This window comes from Festucalex cinctus, chromosome 9 (genome assembly GCF_051991245.1).
Source record: "Festucalex cinctus isolate MCC-2025b chromosome 9, RoL_Fcin_1.0, whole genome shotgun sequence".
NCBI lineage: Eukaryota > Metazoa > Chordata > Actinopteri > Syngnathiformes > Syngnathidae > Festucalex > Festucalex cinctus.
This window is the reverse complement of record NC_135419.1, coordinates 12383606-12406903: the sequence shown is the minus strand read 5'-3', so window position 1 is coordinate 12406903 and position 23298 is coordinate 12383606. Positions and strand designations below refer to the sequence as shown.

General features: G+C 41.1%; 1 protein-coding gene and 1 long non-coding RNA gene across 2 annotated transcripts; one reads left to right on the top strand and one right to left on the bottom strand.

The window, feature by feature from the left end:
* n4bp3 (NEDD4 binding protein 3) lies at nt 1–21917 on the bottom strand. The gene is made up of 10 exons (XM_077532469.1): nt 21675–21917; nt 6389–6660; nt 6135–6297; nt 4451–4660; nt 3609–3730; nt 3341–3536; nt 3112–3204; nt 2803–3048; nt 2493–2736; nt 1–1024 (listed from the first exon to the last, which is right to left on the bottom strand). Exons 2-10 carry the CDS (start codon nt 6625–6627, stop codon nt 675–677), a joined length of 1863 nt encoding a protein of 620 aa, XP_077388595.1. The 5' UTR covers nt 6628–6660; nt 21675–21917; the 3' UTR covers nt 1–674.
* LOC144026009 (uncharacterized) lies at nt 1858–4434 on the top strand. Its single transcript, XR_013285022.1, has 3 exons — nt 1858–2743; nt 2824–3238; nt 3355–4434. It is a non-coding gene; the product is annotated as an uncharacterized LOC144026009 (long non-coding RNA).
* Nucleotides 21918–23298: the final 1381 nt, after the last annotated feature.

The following is a 23298-nucleotide window of genomic DNA, read 5'->3' as shown; positions in this document are numbered from 1 at the left end:
TTGGGTGTCTTGGGTTTAATCACAAATTATTTTTCAAAATCGTTCAGCCCGAGTGTGCTTGAGGTACAGTGAAGGCCAGCCGAGTTATTTACAAAATATATCAATCTATCAGGAAACTGACAACTACAATATTCTTGTAACATTGCCATTTTCTTAAGGGGCAATTTTCACAAAAATTGCGTTAAATGTTGGCAACAAACATGAGTCCTTGTTGATACCAAACCGCCGCATGCAGCTTTTCTCCCTGAATCCGGAAAAGCTTACAACTAAATCCCTTCTGAATCCTTTGGTTATTGTCAAAGCTGTACAGCAACAGTAGAATAACAACAACATTCCACACCATAATCATTTGTTTATGTACAGATTCACATTGAGGAATACGTCTACTGTACATATCATGTAGGATGTGCTTGTGTCTTCTGTTGGTTTAGGACGGATGCGATTTGAAAATAGAAATATTTATATATTTTTTCCTCTGCCAAAGAATATATGGAACAGAATTATGCCAAAACGACTATATTCTAACACAATTTTCTTAATTTCACAGTGGATAATGCATGAATTCCAATGACAGGTGTCTAAAATGATGTACAATCATGGTTGGCCGCACTATTGTCATCTTAAATGTAAAAGTTTTTAAAACTTTTGGTCCCAGCCCGCCTTGTCCTCCCCGTTCAAATCTCAGAGGATTCGATCCTGTCAATCCACGGCAAACCCGAGGATGAACCGTCCTCTTCTTTGTCCACCTTCAGCTCTTCTTCTCTTTCCGAACTCTCGTCTCCGCTCCCCCCTCCTTGCTCTCGGCCGGCTCTCAGCTGGCGCAGCTCCCTCTCCAGCACGGCGTTGCGGCGGTACATCTCCAAATAGCTGGCCTGCAGCTCCTTCTGGTAGCGGATGACCTTGTCCTTCTCCGTCTGCCACGTCCGCCTCTCCTCCTCGAAAGCCGCGGCCTGGGCCTCGCTCTGGCGTCGCTCCAGGAGCAGCTCGGCGCGCAGTCGCTCCTCGGTCGGGCCCGCGCAACTTCCTACGAGCAAAAAGATGGTCACGTGCTTCATCGGCGGGCCAGCAGAGCCGTCTGCGGATGACCTGCTTACACTATAATGAGGTCATTACCTCGTTTTTTTGGGGTACTCAAAATAACCAAGTGATTTATGACCATCGTTATGTCTAACAGACATTATATAGACACAAGTACTGAGACATGCATTTGAATCAATTTAACATTGGACTAGGCACCTAAGTGGCCCCTCGACATTAAAAAACCCAATTTGTGTTTTTTGACCCAAAACTTGAAATTACAATGTTATTAGTTACACACAAAGCACAACAAAGCAAGCTATAGTTACAATAATATGTACTATGCTGATTCACTATTCTATACAATAACCACAATATTTTGATTAATATTATGTTTGTTGAATATGAATTAAGCAGCAAAATCAACTTGTTTTTAATCCATCTCAGTGGGCGGCCATTTTGCCACTTGCTATTGACCAAAAATGGCATCGTAATTGCTCAGTAATGACCAAACACAGCTCACCTGTTTTAGTTTCAGTGTACCCGTGCAATAAGCAAAATTCACAATATAGAAATAGCCAATTTAAATAATTTATAGGCATGTTTTCATAGCACTAAAGGCACTTAATTTTTTAAGGTTAAAATAATATCAACATGTATGATACATGAAAGCACTAAAATATGTAGTTTTCAACAAAAAACTACATTTGCCTGAAATACAGTAGTCTTGTTTCATTCTTCTTCTTTCAAATTAGCACCACCAAGTGTGCACCCTCTAGTGGTCGAAAGTGGAATTACACCTGATATAACACCATCCATCCATCCATTTTCTTGACCGCTTCTTCCTCACAAGGGTCGTGGGGGGTGCTGGAGCCTATCCCAGCTGGCTTTGGACAGTAGGCGGGGTACACCCTGAACTGGTTCCCAGCCAATTGCAGCTGATATAACACTAATTAGACCAAAATAATTATTAACTGTGAAAAAAAAAATGCACAAAGGCGCCATGGAGGGTGGTTATTGTAATATATTTGTTCATCCATCTATGCCAGTGACATATAGTGACACACAGAACAAGCAAACGCTCTTCCACTAGATGGCAGAAGGTAAAATAAGGTATGAAGGTAAAATACTCACCTGTTGCCATTTATACAACAGATTAATAGCGTTGCCTTCAACTACACAGGGCCAGATTTAAGACTGAGTAAATCGAGATGAAATCATCTCTTGTGACTGTTTGGGTCCTTGATGTTATCACTTGACCTGATGTGTTCCTTTATTTTGTCACACAGGGTTGGGCGTGGCTTGATTCTTTCAATATTTAAGTTGGAGTTGCTCAGTGAAATGTGTACTTTTATTCTGGTTTTCAAATGTAAAGTAGGTGACTTGGCTCATTCCTTTAAAATAATCATGTCAATTTCCCAGACAAAATTTTGAGCTATTCAAGTGTGTTTAATTAACTGTTCCCCAAACGCTACCTGTTGCGCTTTCGTCCCCCTTCCCGTGGTCGCTGGTGCTGTGAGAGGGTCGTCTGTGCTGCTGGGAACTGTGCAGGATCAGCTTCAGCGCATCCACCTGGCTGTCCCTGTTGCGCAGCTCCAGGCGGGTCTCCCTGAGCTGCGTCTTCAGCTGGAAGATCTCGCTCAGCTTGTGGGTCACCTCGGCCTGAGAGTCTCGAAACTGCTGCTTCAGCAAGGAGATCTCGCCGGACTTTTGGCAAACCTTCGAGGCACGAAAGGCATCAATGAGGTAGAGTTCGCTGAGTGCCGGTCATAAAGTGTCGCTCACCTCCCACTGTGTCTCCTCCAGGGTGGGACTAGTCGGCTTCTCCTTGGTTCCGCCCTCCTGGCTTGTTTTTAGACCCTCAATCTCATCTTGCAGTCGGTTCTTCTCCTGCTGGGCCTTGTGGAGCTGCAGCTGGAAACTGCGCTGGGATCGCTGGGCGTGCTGGGAAACCTGTCGCAGCTTGGCGGCGTAGAGGCGCTTCAGTTCCTCCACCTCCTTCTCCCACAGACGCTGTTTGCCTTCAAACACCTACGCGGCAGGGAGCACGTGAGGCGCAGGCCTCAAACAAGACGGACCCTTCGTGAGATTCACCTGAGCGATGGCGCCCTCGCTCTCGTCCAGGTTTCGTCTCATCTGCTTCAGCTCGTGTTCTTTCTCCACCAGCCGTTCCTCTAGATCCCGCACCTTGGAGGGGTCATGTTATCAACGTTGGACCAAGGTTATTATAGTTAAGGAAATAAAATAAAAACAAAAATGTTTTTAGAAAAATGAAAAACTGAAACTACTATACATCTGAACTAACTCCAATTATCGTACTCACCACTTCCTCTACAGACATGGAGAGCGTCCAGTCATAAGGAGGCGGAGCCTCCCCTCCATACGGCACCAGGCGGCTGAGCGTTGCCATGCTGCGACACGCCATTTCCCCTATGGGCCCGCCTCCTGAACCGACAGCTTTGGCGGCCAGAGGGGTGCGGTCCAGGGAGCCAATAGTGTTGATGTGGCCCATAGATGCACTATAAATGCCATTAAAATGTTGTTATTAAGAAAACGGAACACTTTATTGGAGACTGGGCATTGACACGGACCTGATTTGAGACAAGTTTGGGCGAAAAGGGGGCCGATATGGCGGCAGGCTGGTCATGGAGTTGTGACCCGAGTCCGACAGGTTGTCATCCTCCTGGCTCGGGCCGCGCATGGAGGATTGAGCCTACACAGCAATAGCAATGGCTCAAGCATGAAACTTAAATTTAAATATTTGTTCCATGAAATTGTATTAATTTATTCCCCACAGTTTATTCTCTGAATTTCATAGTGTTTCTGTTGGCTGCATTGCTTCTAGTTCATGTAGTTTGGTGCCAAGTTTTATTTGTCCAATCAGATTTAAGCAGTGATGTGTTGCCATGTCATTGAAGTCTGCCCACAGCCTCCAGCCTCAGACTCTTTGACCAATCAGATGTCAGCCCACAAACTGGTCAGCATTTTTCTGTCTTCTGATTGGTTTATCAAGGCAAAAGTTTGTTACAGCCATCTTGGACTAGCAAAACCTGTATTTAGCGATCTGCGCAAGATTAATAATTTAAAAATCGATATTTCTGGTAAGTATGGGTTATTTCATCATTTTAAAAATGTTTGTCATGTTGTCAGTTAATTAAAAAATGATTATGAAGTGCTCCAGATGGCATATGTGGCAAAGTTGTGTGCTGTTATATTGCGTTTTTGAGGAGTGTAGATGGTTTCTATTGTTGCGAGATGATAGTAGTGATGTTTACGGATAAACAAGCTAACACAATGTTTGTAAATGGTTCAACTTTACCATTCAACTCAGAACCATTCTAGTTCTTGTTTGTAGTCTGACTTAAGCAAAATGAAAACATTTTCTTCAGCTGAACTGAGATCAGGTGAAAGTTTTGTGAATGATGAGGCGTACCTTGTTACCCGTGGTGGAGCCTCCATGACGAGAGGGTGAGGATGAGGAAGATGAGCTGGAGACCGTTTTCGAGACATGGGCGTAGGCCCTGTGCAGCCCATTAGATATGCCGTGGTCCGCGTCCTCTGATTTGGAAGACGGATACAGGTTCTGCATGGAACTGAAGTTTTTGGGAGTGACTGGTTTGAAGGCAGATGACCTAAAGCGAGGCTGGGGCGAAACAAGAAGATTCAAGAGACTTCTGGAAACCACTTTAAAAAGGAAACAAATCTAGAATATTTTTCCTTGAGACTTCTCCGCATCAACTGACTCAACGCCAATTAGCTCGATTTTATTGCAGGCAATGAATCCAAGCTCAGCGAGCGTCAGAATACTAGCGCACGACTGTGAACTGGAATCAACGGTTGATTGACTGCTGACATGCTGCGGAGGTGTTGAAGGATGCGTCCAGAGCTGTATAAATATGATACTGATCCATTTAGCACAACCTTGGCAGCTAGCCACTGGCTGTATGTCAATATAAAACACCCACATGGCTGCCTGGAAGTTATTAATGTATTCTTCGGCTGTATCTAAATGTACGTATGGGGTTCTATCCGCATTAAGCTTCAATAACTTTTCTGCTATTATATAGACAGGACAGAAGTAAAGAGACACTGTTTCTAATCAAGTCATTTAATCAATAAGGGTTTCGATCCCACACTGTGCCCCTTTGCCAATATATACACATTGTGTCAAATGAATAAACCCAAAACGTTGGGTCCAATTGACCCAAGAGACAGTTTGTCCCTTTTTGACTCACAATTTGGTTGTTTTTAACCCACATGCTGTTCTGCCAGACTTTGTCCATCTCTGGCCTAAGTGCAAGTTATCTTATTATACTTTTAATTATGCATCAGTTGACTTATTATGCAATTGAATTGCCCCTCGGGGACAAATAAAGTGTTTTTGAATTTGAATTGAATTGAATTTTTACCCTTGTACATTCTGTAAAAACGGTCATACCCTTTCTGACCCTAAATTGGGTTATTTTTTTTTAACAGCAAAGAGGGGTCAAAATTTGGTTAAGTCTTGCCAGGTTTTGGAAAAAAAAAAGGTTGTTCTATGGGTTACTCTGTGACCCAATGTTCTGGGTTAAATAAATAACCCAAAACGTTGGATCAAAAATTGGGTTAAGTCTTTTCTGGCTGGTTATGGGAAAAAAAAATGTTATACATTAAATAAGGCATAAATAAATAAATAAATTGGGTTAAGTTTTGTCTGGTTGTGGGGAAAAAATTGGTTCTTTGGGTTATTCTGGGAAATAAATAACTCAAACCGTTGGGTCAAAAATTGTGTTAAATCTTTTCTGGCTGGTTGTGGAAAAATTTGTTATGGATTAAATAAGGCACAAATAAATAAATAACCCAAAAAGTTTGGTTAAGTTTTGTCTGGTTGTGGGGGAAAAAAATGGTTCTCTGGGTTATTCCTTTGACCCAACTTTTTGGATGAAATAAATGCAAAGCGTTGGGTCAAAAATTATGTTAAGTCTTGTCTGGTTGTAAAAAAAAAAGAAAGAAAAAAAAAAAAGTATGTGGGTTAAATAAGACAAAGTTGTGTCAATCCCTTTTTGATCCTATTTTTTTCAACTGAGTGTAATAAAAAATGGTAGTAATTAGTGTGCACTCAAAATATAAACATTTACCTTTTCATACTTTCCCCCACTTGGCAGTGAGTTTTTGGTCAAATCAATCTCTGTGCCATCTTTGTGGAAGACCTTGGCATACAGCTCTTCTTCCTTACGCCCACCAATCGAGGCCATGATGTCCTTCTTGGAGCCACTGCTCTGGTTTGCTTTGGGCTCTTTTCTGTTTGGGAAGACAATACATCAACCGTGGAATGTGACAACAGCTTGGGAATGTACCATGACGGCATATTTCTCCTACTGGCATCACCAACCTGGTAATGTTGAGGTAGTTGAGGAGCTCCCTCTGGGTGAAGCCTTTCTTCAGGAGCCCGTTTGTCGGTTTGGGTCTCACCTGGGGAACGGCCTTGTTGACTTTAGTGGGAGAGACGTCGGGCCTCTCCACCAGACTGCCTACACTTCCCATGTTGCAGCGGGGTGAAAAGGACGATGCCGGGAATGAGCTTTGGAAGGTTTTACTAGGACGAGGAAGCGTCTGGACCGAGGCTGCCATTGGTTATGCGTCTCACAAGGGAGGAAAGGTGCTCTGCAAAGGGAAAAGAAAAACATGCCTCATGAGATGAATGTGAAAAGATTTACACTTCTCATCCTGACATTTTAAATGTTACATGCTCACTTTAGTTTATTTGCCCTCCCTCCCTTTTTCTCCACCCCACCTTTCCCCTGTTATTACCCTGAGTGGATGTCATCAGCTGTGCTCCTCATGTGTGTACAAGCAGCTGTCTCAGAACTCAGTATGAGCTAAACACGCACACGCATGGGCACGCGTAAGCCCGTCAGACAACACTGCATGTAAATTTACACTTTTTTGCGAAAATAACAAACACCCTACAGCTATTCAAAAATACACACTGTGTCCTCGCAGTTGTTTCAGAAGTGGTTTAACCCATTAGAAGTCTCGCGTCTGGCCGTCCCTGCAGCAAGTAACATGCGGCATATGAGGCTGATGTTTATCCGGAGGTCGGGCAGCATATGTCAAATCGTAAGCCTGTTGCGTAACTCGGATACAACTGCAGAGCTCAGGGGGGTTAAGATCTTTTGCTGAACCACATGGACAATTCAATCTGGTGTCCTGCGTCCCAACAAAGTCACGTCACGTGACTATCTACCATTGACAAAATGGATGCTCAGTGTAGTATGCAATTAACTCTCATTAAGTTAAAATGGTAGAATCGATTGATCCATCCATCCATCCATCCAAGACTCATTTAATGAGTACATTTTTATTTCCAAACTGGCAACTGTCCAGAAAATGTAATTGGACATGTTCATAAATCATTAACCTTGGTCCCATCCTGCACTTAACGTCCTTTAAGATGACCTCATTAAAGTTGTCTATTGATTTAAGCAACTCCTAAGCCATAAAATGTTAGAAAAGCCATAAATGCTGGCATTTAAAAAAACGTATCTATGATATCATCTGAAGGTTTGTGATATCATATAATGGCTAGTATAATTTGGCAAGATCCTAATTGTAAAATCACATACTTGAGCCCCCGTACTGCCCGCTTCTCGATTCTCACCTTCCAAACATTCTGTATATGCATTGACATGTCTGACATCGAATACATCATGAAGTGCTTTACACTGCCGCAGATTGAGCCATTATGCAAATTGTTCAAATAGTGAGCAAGAAGAGGAGCACTTTAGCAACTTCGAGCTACTTTTCTCGGGCCACTTAGGCAGGCTCAGACTAAAACTGATTATGTTTTTATTCATGTAACCACCATGTAAAACTTTACACTAAAGTATCAGAGAAAAAAACAACCAATTAGAGAGAGAAGATGTGACTTACAAAGTTTAAATCATTGTTCTGACACTATTAAATCTTTAGGTAGAAAATTCCACTGGGTTCGTGGGAAGTATGAAGCCAAACGCACCGCAAGCTAATCGATGCTCAACAGGAAGCTGAGCTGCGGGGGTGAGAGTGACCTACACAATCTTTGGTGGACTCGAGACAACTCACATCCACTTTGTTTTCCATCATTTCACCTTCAGTTTATTGGCCTAAACGAACCAGGCGGAGACGCGGCAAAATTTGCAGCAGCAAGCTAGACCTGACTAGTCAAGGTCCTCCTACCCTTCACCCTCAAGGGCTTTGCTCTTGATGGATGCTTCTTGCTAATGGATGATCAAAATCAAGAATACCCCCCACCCCTAGGAAATTTCATTCTATCACATCATGATCTCAATTTGAATTTGATTAATTGTTCACGCCTTGTTGTGAAGCATTCTGGATCTTACAATGGACAAGCTTCTCATTACACAGCAAGTGTTTATTTACAAAAGCACATACTACTGTTTTGTCTCTCGTTTCCCCTATGGAAATGTTGGTTTCTCATTTTTGTATAACCCACACATCTGCCACATCTACAACAACCACAAAGACAACAAAAAAAAACCTTCAGCTTTCAAGTGGAGGCTCTCAAGGACAAACTCCCTCCTAAAATAGCAGAAAGACGTCTGACACTTAAGTGTGAAGAGAGGACATTTCAGACGCTCAGAGACACTCGGTTCAGTCAACAGCACCACGACAACACGCACAGTGGAAGGAAAATTCCAAAGATACTTCACAGAACGCGGGTTTGGACTTGTCGGTTTTTTGATGCGCCGAACGCTCACTCCCACGGACGCTTCACTTACACTGCGTGCGGGTCACTCAACATAGGCTTGCAAAAAAAAAAAAAAAAACCTCCAGAGCTCCGGATCTTCTACCCCCACGGAGATTGCCTCCCTTGCCTCATATCAAAGTGTGTTTACATTTGTGGGGTAACTTAGCAGGTTCCATCTCAACCTCCCACATAGCGCACACTTGATTACATCACATGAGCTCAGTGAAGGCTGGACTTGGCCTCAATTTGTTCCACTAACTGCAGTGATATAGTGAGATTTAACACAAGTTCGTTTATCTATTTATCTATCTATCTATCTATCTAGCTAGCTATATTTAGCTAATATAGCTATCTAGCTATATTTCAGAACTAGGGCTATAATATTGGTTGATATTAGGCCTTTGGAAAATAATGGACGGCTTGTTTTCATCTCCAATTTGGATGGAATCTAAAGACCTAAAAAGGGATTTTCTCTGCTGGTCCCTCCTTAACATTCCATACGTTTGTTATCTAGCAACACTCTTTGGTTTATGGTTTTTCAGCCCTTTTGTTACTCTATTTTCCCTCACATTGACCATTCCATGCCTTAAAACCCCCCGATAAATAAATCAATCAATAAATAAATTGATAAATAAATTGGAGCATTTTAATGATGAATAGTTTTTCTAGTTACTAAAAACATGCTATTGGAAGAAATATTTGGAAATGTTACAGCCTACTTATATGGATGGGGTCCCTCCATTTTTTTTTTTTTTTCCTCATATGAAAACACCACTGTAGTTGCCAGGTCCCTAAAAATACCCACTGCCCTATTTTGTGTCTGGCGTCTCCACTCCGTGTGCTCAATAGCAGCTTTTCTCTGCAGCAATGAACAAATACGACCCGCTTGACCCCGTAGTGGCTCAGACGCCATCAATGAAGACAGTGTGAGCGAGAACACTTGAGCTTTAACGCCACCACTCTTGACCGCCACTGAGTCACTGAGCCTCCCAGTAAAGCAGCTTGTCGTCCTCTGTGTTTTGCAACGATAGTGGACCACAAGTGCCAAATTGCGTCTGCTTGCTCCCGAGACGAGAATGACATTGGCTCGGTTTGGCCACAGGCATCCCTCGCCGCAGTTCCATGTACGTGTGTAGCTTGTGTCATGTCATATTTCACACATAGGACGTGACATAGAAATTGCCCTCAGATGCGGAGAACAAACATTTCACAGTCTTTCTTTTTCTTAAGTCTTCTATGAGTAGCCTCAGGGTTTGTTTGAGTCTCTCATACATAATGAATAACTAGCTAACAATTAGAGGCTGCAGCTGAGCAATCTTCGTCAGCCCTGCCCGATGGTGACGTTTGTGTGCATGCAACACTCGTTCGTGGAGCCCTCTGTGGCCTCACGTAGAAGATGATTGCTCTCTTCGAGGCATGCAGTGCACTTCATTCTGCTGCTTGTGACAAGTGTTGACAGGAAGAATGTGATCAAATCAGCAGATAGTCACACTTGCTTTGCTTTCACAGCGTGAGGATTTTGCTTGAAGGCCCTTAATGAGGTCAATTGCCCTTTTTTAAAACACAAAACTAGGAAACTAGAAACTAGGATGTTAGTTTAGCATCACTGAAGGAAAAACAACTAAAAAGGAGCACGGGTTAGCGACCTATTCATATGGTTGTTGTTTTTACTAGAGCCAGTAGAGTACAGAGTACATGTCTATCGATATGGTACAGTACACAATTGTTTTTTTGTAGCCCTTAATTATGGCATCTAATCATAAAGGAGGTGGGAAAAAAAAAACGAAGCGCTAACATCGTGGCTCATGAACGCGACTAGATGTGCGCCATTTTCCTCACCGAAGCACAGACAACAATTAAATTAAATTTGAATGACCTTTTTTTATTTACAGTAATTTTGTACTTCACTGGTCATTTTTAGGCCATGATTTTTTTTTTTTTTTTTTACTGTATTGGGTGTTTCTAGGCCATGAAAAAGTACTTTGATGTAACTAGCTCTATAGCTGAGAACAAACTATTCCCCCAATTAGTCCATTGAAAAAAAAAGCATTGGGAAACGTGACTAATACTAAGGAAAAAAAATCGAAGAGACACACGCTGACAGAAAGCAGGGAACTAAAAACATGATGACTGACAATATGACGACCTGGACAAGACACGATTGGCTGGAGAGAGCCGGTAGGTTGACACAAACGGACCGGGCTCACAAGAACATGTTGAAACAAAAAACCCTCATGAACAAAACAACAAAATGGACACAGGGAAATTATAACTTCAAAGATTACAAAGGCAAAAAGCAGAATTGTGTGTTTGATAGCAGTGCTGCATCAACCAACACCACAAAGTGGGCTACTCATCGAAATCCGAGAACATGTAGGATTTAAAAAGCTTAAAATGCTAAGAAGATTAGCACAGTTTTAATGTATGTTATCCGACTATCACTATTTAGTAGTCCCTTTAGTCTGATATTCATGTTAGCCATCGATCCTTCAGCTGAGATGTTTTTGCTCTCAGTAGTTGAACACACATTGACCTCTGCGAGTTACTGTATTTTTTATTTATTTATTTTTAAACAGAATTCAATTATCGGCTATAGTTGTCATGTAGGGTTAGGGTTACTGCTGGTTAAAATGGTGCTGCTGCATATTGATCTGTATCTGACACAAGTTACATAAGACGATTTTGGTGTAAAATCATGTCCCCCGAGGGACAGTGTAGGCAGGACATGCACGCGTATCCACGTGCACTCTTGTTTGTTTTTCAGCAGGGAGAGGATAAATTGTATTATGCCTGACTTTGGTGCAATTTCAAATAATGAGTGTTGATCCCCCTGTGGTGTGTTTGTGTATGCATATGTGTAAGATTAGCTTTAGGAGAATAAGGATAAGTACCTGACCTCGGGGTTGGCGTCTGTTTGCTTTGCAACCACATGCACACGTGGGCCACAGTAATCAGCCTAAGTGGTGAAAACAAAGCATTTCGCCATCCATCAACTTTGGACCAGAGGCAAAGTACACCCTCGATTGGTCCGCAATCAGTCTCGGGGCATCAATAGACAAATAAGCATTCATACGCACGTTCACACAAATGGGCAGTTGAGAGGCTTCAATTAAACAGCACATGGAGAAACCCAAACTACACATGGGAATCTTTCCAGAACCTCCCAGCTGTGAGGCAGATGGGCGAACCACTACACCAAATATATAACTTTTATATGACACATTTCCCACAAGTGTCTACAAACACAACATCAATATTTGAATCCCAGATTTATTTACTACTACTAATTACTACTGCTAATAGGAGTAGTAACACGAGCAATGTTATATAAATAACAACAATAACATTAATATTAATGGCTTAACTCAACACAATTTGGTCTCAAATCTTTATACTATTTTCAATGTGTAGTTGAAGAGCAATTTTCCAAAACAAGACAAAACCCAAAGGACAGATTTTCCGTTGCCATTCATTGTATACAAATGTCTTCTTTTTTTGAACATCAAGGAAGTTTTGTTAATAGGATTTCTTATAATAATAATAATAATAATAATAAAAATAAACTATGACATTTTTTGGGGGAAATTAGTGTCTGATATCCCATCATGTCACAAAAACCTAACATTTTGCCTGATATTAGCTGACCACATCGTGAGGCCGGTATGTGTTCATGCTCAGGTTGTAACTTGTTAAAGGAAAAGTCAATCACCCCCCAAAATATGTTAACAATAATATATTCTTTCACACTAGTCTAAATAGGGTATTCTGGTTAATATTGCGTTAGCGGAATATGAGTTAAGCCGCAAAATTACGCTGTTTTTATCCATTTTGCCACTTCTTGAGTAAAAATGATATCCTAGTTGAGCACAGCTCAGCTTCAGAAAACAGGTTAGCTGTGATTGGTCGTTGCCTGAGCACTAAGCAACTCTGATGTCATCTTCAATCGACAGTAAGTGGCAAAATGGCCGCCCTTGAGATGAATGAAAATGGCTGGATTTTACTTCATAACTCCATACGTAATATGTGAATGTCATATTTATACTAGTGAGGTCACATATCACATTTATTATCAAGAAATGTTTAAGGTTGACTTCCTCTTTAAAATAAGCAACAGTTCAGACTAGGGAAGAATGTGAACTGAGAGAACGATACTAGGAACGAAATGCACATTCTTCACATTTCTGCCTGGCTAATTATTAATGTGCCTTTCATGTAATCCAAACATCGCCATTACCACTGAAGTGGAGGATTGTGTGATGGGTCAGTTAGACTGACCTCAAAAATAGCAAACCCATGAGAACCACACATGGGTAGCCTAATAAACAGACATCTAATCACTGGTCATTTGGTTAACTAATCATACTGTGTGTTTGTGGTTCGGATGAGCTGATTTGACACAAGCACAGGAGAGCGAGTTTCTTATTAAATTCATTCGAGAGAGAGAGTGGGGAGTGTTTTCTTTCTCTTTTGTGAAGCTTCTTTGTTTCCCGGAGCGGTTCCACGTAGGAGTTACCCTTTTGTAATTACGGCAACACAAATCGCGCTCGGTTCCCACATCGACCCACACCAGTTCCAGGTCTGCTTAGTCTACAGCTGCAGTGAATGTGCATCCACAAGATTACACATGAGGCCGTGGTTCACAGAGTGGACAGCAGTCACTGGTGGTGAGTCACACTCAGTGCCAAGCAATGCTTTTCAGATTTTTTGACAAAGCACTAAATTATCAGGTTGCACACTTTGATGCTGACACATGCTGATTATCAGCACTTTTTTTTTTTAAACTCTGCTTTTGTGACCATTTGTTTGTGGAAACAAGTTCCTCGCACTGTTTCTAATGACAACAGTACAGTGAGCGTGAGACTGCACCATTATGGAAACACGAATGGAACCACTGTTACAAACAACAAAAGCAACCTAATGATGGACGCACCTTGGGTCGAAAAGACATCTAAAAATTCTAAAAAAAAAGAAAAAAAAAGAATGTAAATAAAGGCATATCACTGCATGGGTCAGCAAGCACAGATAATCCGAGATGTTTTTTCAAAGCACCATGTGGTTCCACTTTGGGGATAATCAGCCATCACATGTTAATTAGCACCAAATCAGTGGGGAGGATGATCAATGTGACATCATCTCCCCCGCAAGTAATGACTTGAAAGTCAAAGTTTGCTCATTCCAATTCAGCTAAACTACAAAAAAAAAAAAGAAAAAAAAGTGAGCATTCTCTGTGGCTAATTAGGTGAGTCGCGCTGTGAACTTTCACTGTGCTCATCTCACTGGCATGTCAAATGCTTCCATAAGCAGGGTAAACTACATGCACACGTTCACAGTTGAAGCCTTGAATGAGTCCGCAATACTAAACACAATAAAAGGTCAACCTATTGAATGTAAGTTTTGACTATAGGGATGTTCTGATCACATTTTTTTTTTGCACTCATGTACAGGTCACCTGATTTTATGTCCTGATGGGATACTGTGCATTTCCAAATTAAAATATTACTATACTGCAGACATTATCATTGTTACATGAAGCTAGCTTCACGTTAGCTTCCCGCGACAACTACCAGAATCTTCCCCCATTGGCTGTGTTGCGATGTTGCATAGTATAAAACTTATACGCATATATTGTTTACTTTTGACAATATCTGTGTACCTCTGGATTATTTTGTTGCTTTGTAGCAAAAAAAAATAAAAAATCTAAAAAAAAAGAAAAGAAAAGAAAATGTTAAAAATGTGATATTTTACGCTCAATTACTATCAGCTGAAAAGTTGATTGAAAAAGATTTCCGATCACGTGATCGGGATCGAGACACCCTTAGTATTGACCCAATTAACTAACTATAATTGTAAACATCTGTTAATCAGTTCCATTTTGAGCATAATTGTAATTAGAATTAAACTTAACAATACAGTAATTAAATGCATTGTATTTTAATAGACTGAAAAATACAGAATGTAAAAAATGTCCATATATTAAATCAGCATCACAGTAAGTTTTTGCAGAATTTAATTTGAACTTTAATTAAGTTGCATGTAATTAAGTCAGCAGTTCCTTATTACCGGTAATTAGTAACAATTTAATATTGGATTAGCTTGAATAAAACGAGCAAAACAATCATGTGGCCTTGAAGTCTTGAGTGGCGCCAACGTTTCATCTCTCCGTGATACGAAAATCCTGAAAATAAATCACGTTACCTGTTTGTCCAGTTGAATCGGTGACTTATCTTATGCTCCGTTTCTCCAACTGATAATCAGGTCACAGGACTTCCTGTTTGTCAGTCTGATGTGAGGGAGGGAGCTGCATAGTCCGAAACAGTCCCTTGTAGGATGACTGCATGGTTTGAAAACAGAAGCTAAGCTATTTTTAAGTGGCGCTTGAGGGCCAAGCAGTGTTTTTTTCCCCGAACTTACAGTAAGTTAACCTAATATGGCTTTTATTGAATACCTGGTACTTTCCAGCTCTCCACCTGCTCTCTTTGTGCACCGCGCACTCACTTTAGGGATCCGTGTGGTCGGACTTGTTCTGCCTGTTCTCCCGCAGACAAAAGGCCTGCATGTGGATCCGCATTTGGAGTCGGATGGTCCAGAGCCAACATTGACACACGCAGCCTCATCGGAAAAAACGCACCAAAGCAACATGCATGTTTACTCTCCAATAAAGGACCCGACTTGGACTGAAAGGCTGACACAAAGAGGGATGAGGGAAAATACAAGAAGTGGTGAGCCCAGCATGAACAATAGTCAGATTGTCAGATGGGCTACCGGACGGGTTCGGCGCTATATCAGGTTACATGAATCAAACTATTGTTCTCTAAATCTGCGGAGAAACTACTTCTGTATTTCCTCTCTTTGAGTTGGTGTGGCTCAGCAGAGTCAATGGTTGACTGACTTCTTAAAGATGGCACCAATGGGTGGGCATGCAGGAATCTTATTTAATAAAGCACCAAGCTGAGACTGGCAAGCTATTAAACACATTCCTGGGTTTGATTGTGCTGTTGAATATCACCTTTTAAGATTAAAAAAAAAAAAAAGCTCTACATGAAAAGACCCCTGCAATGATAGGCTGAATCATCATTGTCTCTTTAACCCCAGAGGCACATACAGTCTTTCTTCCAGAGATTATCATCTAGCAGGCTTGACATGAGAATGTTTACAGAGATCCATAGCTGAAGAAACGAAAGACCGGGCTATGTTGGAGCCTGCTTAGAGATTCTGTACCTGTTGGGCCTGTCACAGAATGAGAGGACAGTCTGGACCAGACTCATTTCCTCTGTCTAAGCTCCCCTGGACAATAACGTTACAGGAAGCAGATAGGCTGTCTGGCATTTGAGAAATAACATTAGCCGAGGTCCGAAAACCGCTGGAGCTAAGCCCATTTGTCAGTTCGCAATCACAGGAAGATAAAAATTGGCAAAGTTCAAAACGATGTATGTAAAGTAATACACTGATGGTGTAGCGGTATACTGGCCCTACTTTAGTTCAAGCAGTGTGGGTTCAGGTTCAATTGATAGTACTTTCCAAAAACATAAAACTTGAAACCGATAAGGTCCTATTTTTCATGACCGGTGTAAATCCGGCACCGCTGTGCTCATCGACTTCAATCGTTTTGCTCATGTACAGATCAAATTGACAGTTTTAAAAAATACGACAGACAGAATGATTTGTTTTAAAGGTGAAGTCAACGTTAAACATTTCTCGACAATATGTTATGTTACATGTGACCTCACTAGTCTAAACATGATATTCGGATTAATATGAGTTATGAAGCAAAATACAGCCGTTTTAATCCATCTCAGGGGGTAGCCATTTTTCCACTTGTTGTCGATTAAAGATGACATCACAGTAGCTCAGGTCTCAGGCAATAACCAATCACAGCTTGCCTGTTTTCTGAAGCTGAGCTGTAATTGTTTGTTATCTGAGCAACTAGGATGTCATCTTCAGTTGACAGCAAGTGGCAAAATGGCCGCCTTCTGATATTGATAAAAACTGCTACATTTTGCTTCTTAACTCATATTCCACTAACGCAACATTAACCAAAAATACTGTATTTAGACTAGTGGGGCTGCATAGACCATATTGTTGTCAAGAATTTTTTGGGAGGGTTGACTTATACTTTAAATTGAAAACGTCCATCTGTAAATGACTTCATTGGTAGGAGCATGAAAAACGCACAGGTTGTTTCATTTATTAGAACCAATTCCTGCACCATTAGCTAAACTGAGCAAAGATGGATGGCGACACCTGACCTAAAGCTGACCTCAACTAGCACATACATGCTGCAGGTTTGAGATAAACCCCTCATGAAAGCAGCTGTATTCGCAGTGTTAGGCTAAATGTGTCACATTTGTCTTGCTTGAATTTTTCTCCAAACAAAACTGTGTGACCATTGCCGCTATTGCGGCACGTGAATGCAGGCACGCCTCTAATGGCGATAAAGGGGACCAATAAAAAGACGATAAGGCTGCATTGAGGTAAACGACTGTGGCTTACTTTGGTTAATACCACAATAGATAGTAAGACAATAGATCCCTGCGTGAGGCGCTGTCAGAGTTAGCGCAATGAGCTGTTTTCGTTGACGTTGGTGACATTTGGGGACAAAGAGCACAGTGAGTGGTCTGTACGCCCTTCTGCACTTGCAGACTTTTTCCCTCCCTCACTGAAGGTCAGTGGGTCCTGCCTATCCCACAACACTTTTGTTTCATTGTTTAATAATTTGCTGCGTCTTCATATCTGCTTCATCTGCCGCCGTAAGAGTTTCGGATTGATGGAAATGAGCATTTGGGTCACCTCAGTGTGCCAAACCCAGACATGAATACTCACACAGTGCCTGCACCCAAGACACTGACACTTGATGTTCAAAATCAACAAGAATGAATGAACATATTCATGACTAGAAAGCTTTATTAGTGAAACTATAGGTTATGTTATCCTTTATATAATACTAAAAGCTGAATTTCACTTACCTGAATAGCAAAAGTCCATCCATCCATCCATTTTCTGAACCGCTTATTCCTCACAAGGGTCGCTGGGGGGTGCTGGCGTCTATCTCAGCTGGCTCTGAGCAGTAGGCGGGGGACACCCTGGACTGGTTGCCAACCAATCGCAGGGCACACAGAGACGAACAACCATCCACACTCACAAGCACACCTAGGGACAATTCGGAGCGCCCAATTAACCTCCCATGCATGTCTTTGGAATGTGGGAGGAGACCGGAGTACCCGGAGAAGACCCACGCGGGCACGGGGAGAACATGCAAACTCCACCCAGGAAGGCCGGAGCCTGGACTCGAACCGGAGTCCTCAGAACTGGGAGGCGGATGTGCTAACCACTCGGCCCCCGTGCCGCCATAGCAAAAGTCCTCTAATCTTAATTAATTGGGTTGTCAGTCTTCATCCTAGACAAGAAACTAGAGCACGAGTGTCAACATCCTTCTTTAGCTATAAGATACCACCTGCTGTTTGGGTATAATGATTAACGTAGGTGTGTTCTGCAGCAAACATCTCAATCTTAATAGACTTGCAACAACAAAACGATGAATTGATCTTCCACAACTAAAACCAACCATAACCGGACACTCGGGATGGGCTAAAGCGAAATGTCAAACGGTGGTAGAACCCTGCACATAAAACCAAGTACTCCCACTGTGCCTTTCTTTAATCACACCAGTCCAAATAAAGGACGAGCGCAGCCAAAGTAGTGAAAAGCTCTACATTCAGAGAGAGTCAATGAGATGAGGATAACTTCAGGATTAAGGACTAACATTGAGAGAAAGAGTTGAAAGAAGCGGAAGTGGAGACAGAAACGAGAGGTGGGGACCACTGATTACTCCCATTGGACCATCTGCTGGACTCCAAAGCATGCATGAGTGATCTGACGTGCACATGCATGCTACTTGGAAATTAGACAAAGAAGAGAGAAAATGCTTATATCGTACATGTCTTGCAACAGACTTAAATAATCCCATATGGGATTTGTATGTGTGAAACAAATGGTCAGCAGTTGGCAGGACAGTGTTACATCAGCTGCTGCTGTTTAAAACAGCAACACACGCACAAGCCCCTGGGATGCTTAACAGCTGAATGAGGATGTCGCTGCTGTCGCATCAGCTGTCTTGCAGGAAAAAGCGTGCACTAATGGGCAAAGTCGTCGTCGCACAGTGAGGTAAGAATGCCCATATATACTTAAATATGCTGCAAATCCTCAACGCAATGGGTACATTCTTAAAACCGCAGGGTCAAAAAGAACCCACTTTTGGTCAAAAATTGGACCGACATGCTACTTGGTTCAAACTGACCCAATTTCATTTTGTATCAAAACAACGAAACCTGACCCACCTTTAGGTTGCCAAAATTGGGTCAAATTGACCCAAGGATCAGTCAAAAACAAACATTGGGTAATTTTTCACCCAGAAACTTTAAAGGTGTATAAATAACCTAGCATTGGCTCGGTTCCTGTTTGACCCGGCACTAGGTTAGCCCTACTTGTCTTACACAATTTGGGTTACTTTTAACTCAATTTTAAGCGTCTATGTTCATTGAATTGAATTGAATATATATTTAAAATCATTAGGGATGTTCGATGCCATTTTTTTTCAGACTGATATAATACATGAAATTCCATTTAACGCAGTGACAGATAATTGTGAACAAAAAAAACAATCTCTTTCTTTTCTTCTGGTGCACGATGATTCGGCGAAGTGTTAAGCCCCTGCAGGGTAGCGCCAACTACTGGCTAGGAGGACTTGGTCCATGTAGATTTTTTATTTTTTTTGCCTCAAGTAACTGTGGATAAAACTGATAAATACTTGCTCTTCTCTAAAATAAATGAATAAATAAATAAATATATGGGGAATTACTAATTTATCAGATATATTACATTCATTACGTATGTCATGAGTATTATTATTTATTTTATTTTAGGCTTATTTTACAGTGGCTAACTGTTTTTTTTTATATATTTGTATCACGGTTCAGTAGAAGCATAGCATACCATTGGGTGGAAGGAGCCGGAGCCATAGTCAAGAAGATTCCAATCTCAAAATAGTTTTTAATTGTTTGTATTTCCATATCTGGGTCTTAAGTACAAGTGTAAACAAGCCGGTACAACTTTTGTTTGTTTATTCTGAAATTGTGAGCAAGTTGTTCTCTGACACGGTTACATAATAGTGGGACTAATTTACATAATAACTGTGTTCCACATCCACACTTTTTAGTAGGGGTGTGAATTGCCTAGTACCTGACGATTCGATTCGTATCACGATTCACAGGTCACGATTCGATTCGATACCGATTAATCCCGATACGAATTTATAAGTCGATTGTTGCGATTTCTTTTCATTCAAATTTAGAAAATACTAATCAGTAAGCTTGTAGAGTGTAAGATTTATATGAAAATGTATTATTTATTTATCTGAAATTTCAGTGTTATAGAGGTTGTAATCTGTTTCATGTTTGAACAGCATTAAAATAAAATATTAAGGCTTAATGTTCCGTTCATATAACATTCATCCATGCTCAAGGTGTGAATCCTAAAAAAAATAAAAAATAAAAAAAATAAAAAAAAAAATAAAATCGATTCTGCCGATTATTGAATCGATTCGAGAATCGCGCGATGTAGTATCGCGATATATCGCCGAATCGATTTTTTTTTTAACACCCCTACTTTTTAGCGTATAAAATGCTGCCTTCACGTAAAATGTTTTTATTGCCTATTGCATGTTACAGACATATTAAAACACCTGTACAAACCAAACAGACAGAAATGTATTGCAACAAGGACTATTTATCAAATAACAATATAATCCGACATGGGACCCAGTTAGGTTTTTCTCAAGTATAATTTGACTAATCCATCCATCCATCCATTTTCTTGACCGCTTATTCCTCACAAGGTTCGCAGGGGGTGCTGGAGCCTAACTCAGCTGGCTTTGGGCAGTAGGCGGGGTACACGCTGAACTGGATGCCAGTCAATCGTAGTAGACTAATCTATACATTATTTTAAAGAGGTTTAAGACTAAAACACTACATATGTGAAATGACAGCCACTACAGTCATTTCACTGTTGCGACTGCAGTAACTCATTGAGCTAAAGAGCAGCAAGACTGCAAATCCCCCCCCTCACGTGACAGCCGAACGTGCAGTAAAAGTACCTATAACCCACGCTTGACGATACCACACGCTCTCCAAAACAACATCCATTGTGCCTCTATTGTCAAGCTGATCCTTCATTTGCGTCAGCCCGCGCACACATAGCCCACCTCGCTCAAAAGACCCTTCCTGCTACGCTCCAAGAGCCCTCCCGGTCAGAGGTCACCTGCGGCCTCCGGTTTCCACGACGACAGCCTGGCAGTCCCCAACATTGAGTTCCCCCCACACACTCGCATACACACATAGAGTGGGTGACACACAAGTTTGTCCCCAAACTCCAGAGCATCAAAAGAAACCTTAGTGTGTGTGCGTGTATGTGAGCTCAACCCAAACATTCACAGCTGTGCACAGCAAACACTTTACAACACATTACACCAATGATTTACAATCACTGTGTAAATTATTTTAATTTTTCTTACCTGTTCAGAGAATTGTATACTACTTTTTTCATCGAGGCTACAGACAGAACAATTACATGCTCCCTTTTCCATCAATCATCATTATTTGAGTCTGCATATTTTGACATTTTTTGACTGGTGGCGTGCCATGACATTTGTGTAATGTGAAATGTGTGCCTTAATTGGCTCAATAAAGGTTTGAAAGCACTCAATTTTACACCACAACGAGGGCCACCATAGAAGTGACTATGGGTCTGTTATACATCAAATTAGTAAAGTTTGAGACTGATAGTGAAGTTCCTCCATCATCCTGCTCAGTGCACACGCTCAATTGCGATAGTTTATGTAGAAGCATATAAAAAGATGAACAAGTTTTACACTCACCATATCCCGCATGCAGGACATGTCTTCTTTAGCGTGGGACTCTCTCAGTAGATGGAACCTTTTAACAACAGGATAGTTTCCCAGCGTCGGTTCGGATCAGCCCGCTCGGCGCTTGCAGGAACACACACTGGCAAGAGGATTAGGCAGCGTTTCCCTCTCAAACATTTGGACAGAGAGGAAACACGAGAGGCTGGGAGAAAGTTGCAGTTGCGCCGACACGTTGTGTGGGGGAAAGAGGAGGGGGCGTCATCTTGCGGCCGCAATTGTAATTACGTCAAGGGGCTGTTGAATTTATGTTTTTGTTATTGTATTCTTTTGTTGTTGTTGTTGTTTCAAATTACATGCGTTTGCATGCATGTTAAAAAAAATAAAATAAAAAATCATTCTCATTTTCTAATTGTTGTTGGGTTTTGTAAAGAATCAATTGAAACTTATTGTTATCGTACTGTCCGAAGTCAGCTGGGATAGGCTCCAGCACCCCCCCGCGACCCTTGTGAGGAGCAGGAAGAAGAAAGCTTAGAAAGAAAATGGATGGATGGATGGATGGATGTTATTGTTATAAAGATTTATGAAATCTAATTTGCTCCATGAGATGAAGTTATCTATCTATCTGTGTCTGTCTGTCCGTCCGTCCGTCCGTCCGTCCGTCCATCCATCCATCCATCCATCCATCCATCCCAGGTACTGTAAATAGACAAATAATGCCCAAAATATTTTTTTTCCCAACTGCAAATTGCAGCTTTTTCAAATTAATTCATAATTATTTTTGATAAGCGATTTATTTTGAGACCTTGTTTAATTTAAAATTCTTCACCTTCTTGGAATTTCATACTCTCAACAGTAAATCTCTGATTTCTGTAATCATCCATGAAAGCAGACTGTTTATCTTGGAGTGTTTTTTTTCCCCCACCCAAAATCGGCCATTTGCAAACAACTGCTTTTATTTTGGAAAACGAGGGTCAACACTTTTTGCTGATTTTCTGGCATGTTTGGACCAAACCATTAAAAGTAATTCATTGATATTAATGCATTTTTGTGCATTTTCAACCATTTTTTCCACACTTTCAATTGGAAATAATGTCTTGTTTTTGAATAAAGGGATGTAAATTAACATATGAATCCATAGATTCATTGATTATCAAATTAATCATTAGTTGAGTGACTCCAAAAAGACTGAGAAATCTGTCCATAAAATGTAATTTGACCCATAAGACAGACAATTCCAGATGTATCCACTTAATTGTACACTTAAATGTTACTATAAACTACCATATATATTTTTTAACAAGTAACTGTAAGATAAAACATTTTAATGTAACCCTTCAAACTCTGCCTATAAATTTATGCTATGTCATGTCATGTAATGTCATGTCATGCTACCCGATGCTATATTATGAAATGACAGTAAATAATTTTTAATACACAGTTGCCGCGCCCTCCCTGACAACGCAGGGACTCCTCGTGTTACCACGGAATTCCATTCCCACGGAGGCGACAAACTGGTTGGTACGTTGGTCGTCAATCACTACGGTAGTAAAATCATACTTAGACTACATTGTTGTATAGAAAAGTGTTTCAAGTCATAAATATAAAACAATCACATGAAAATGAAAAGCACACATGA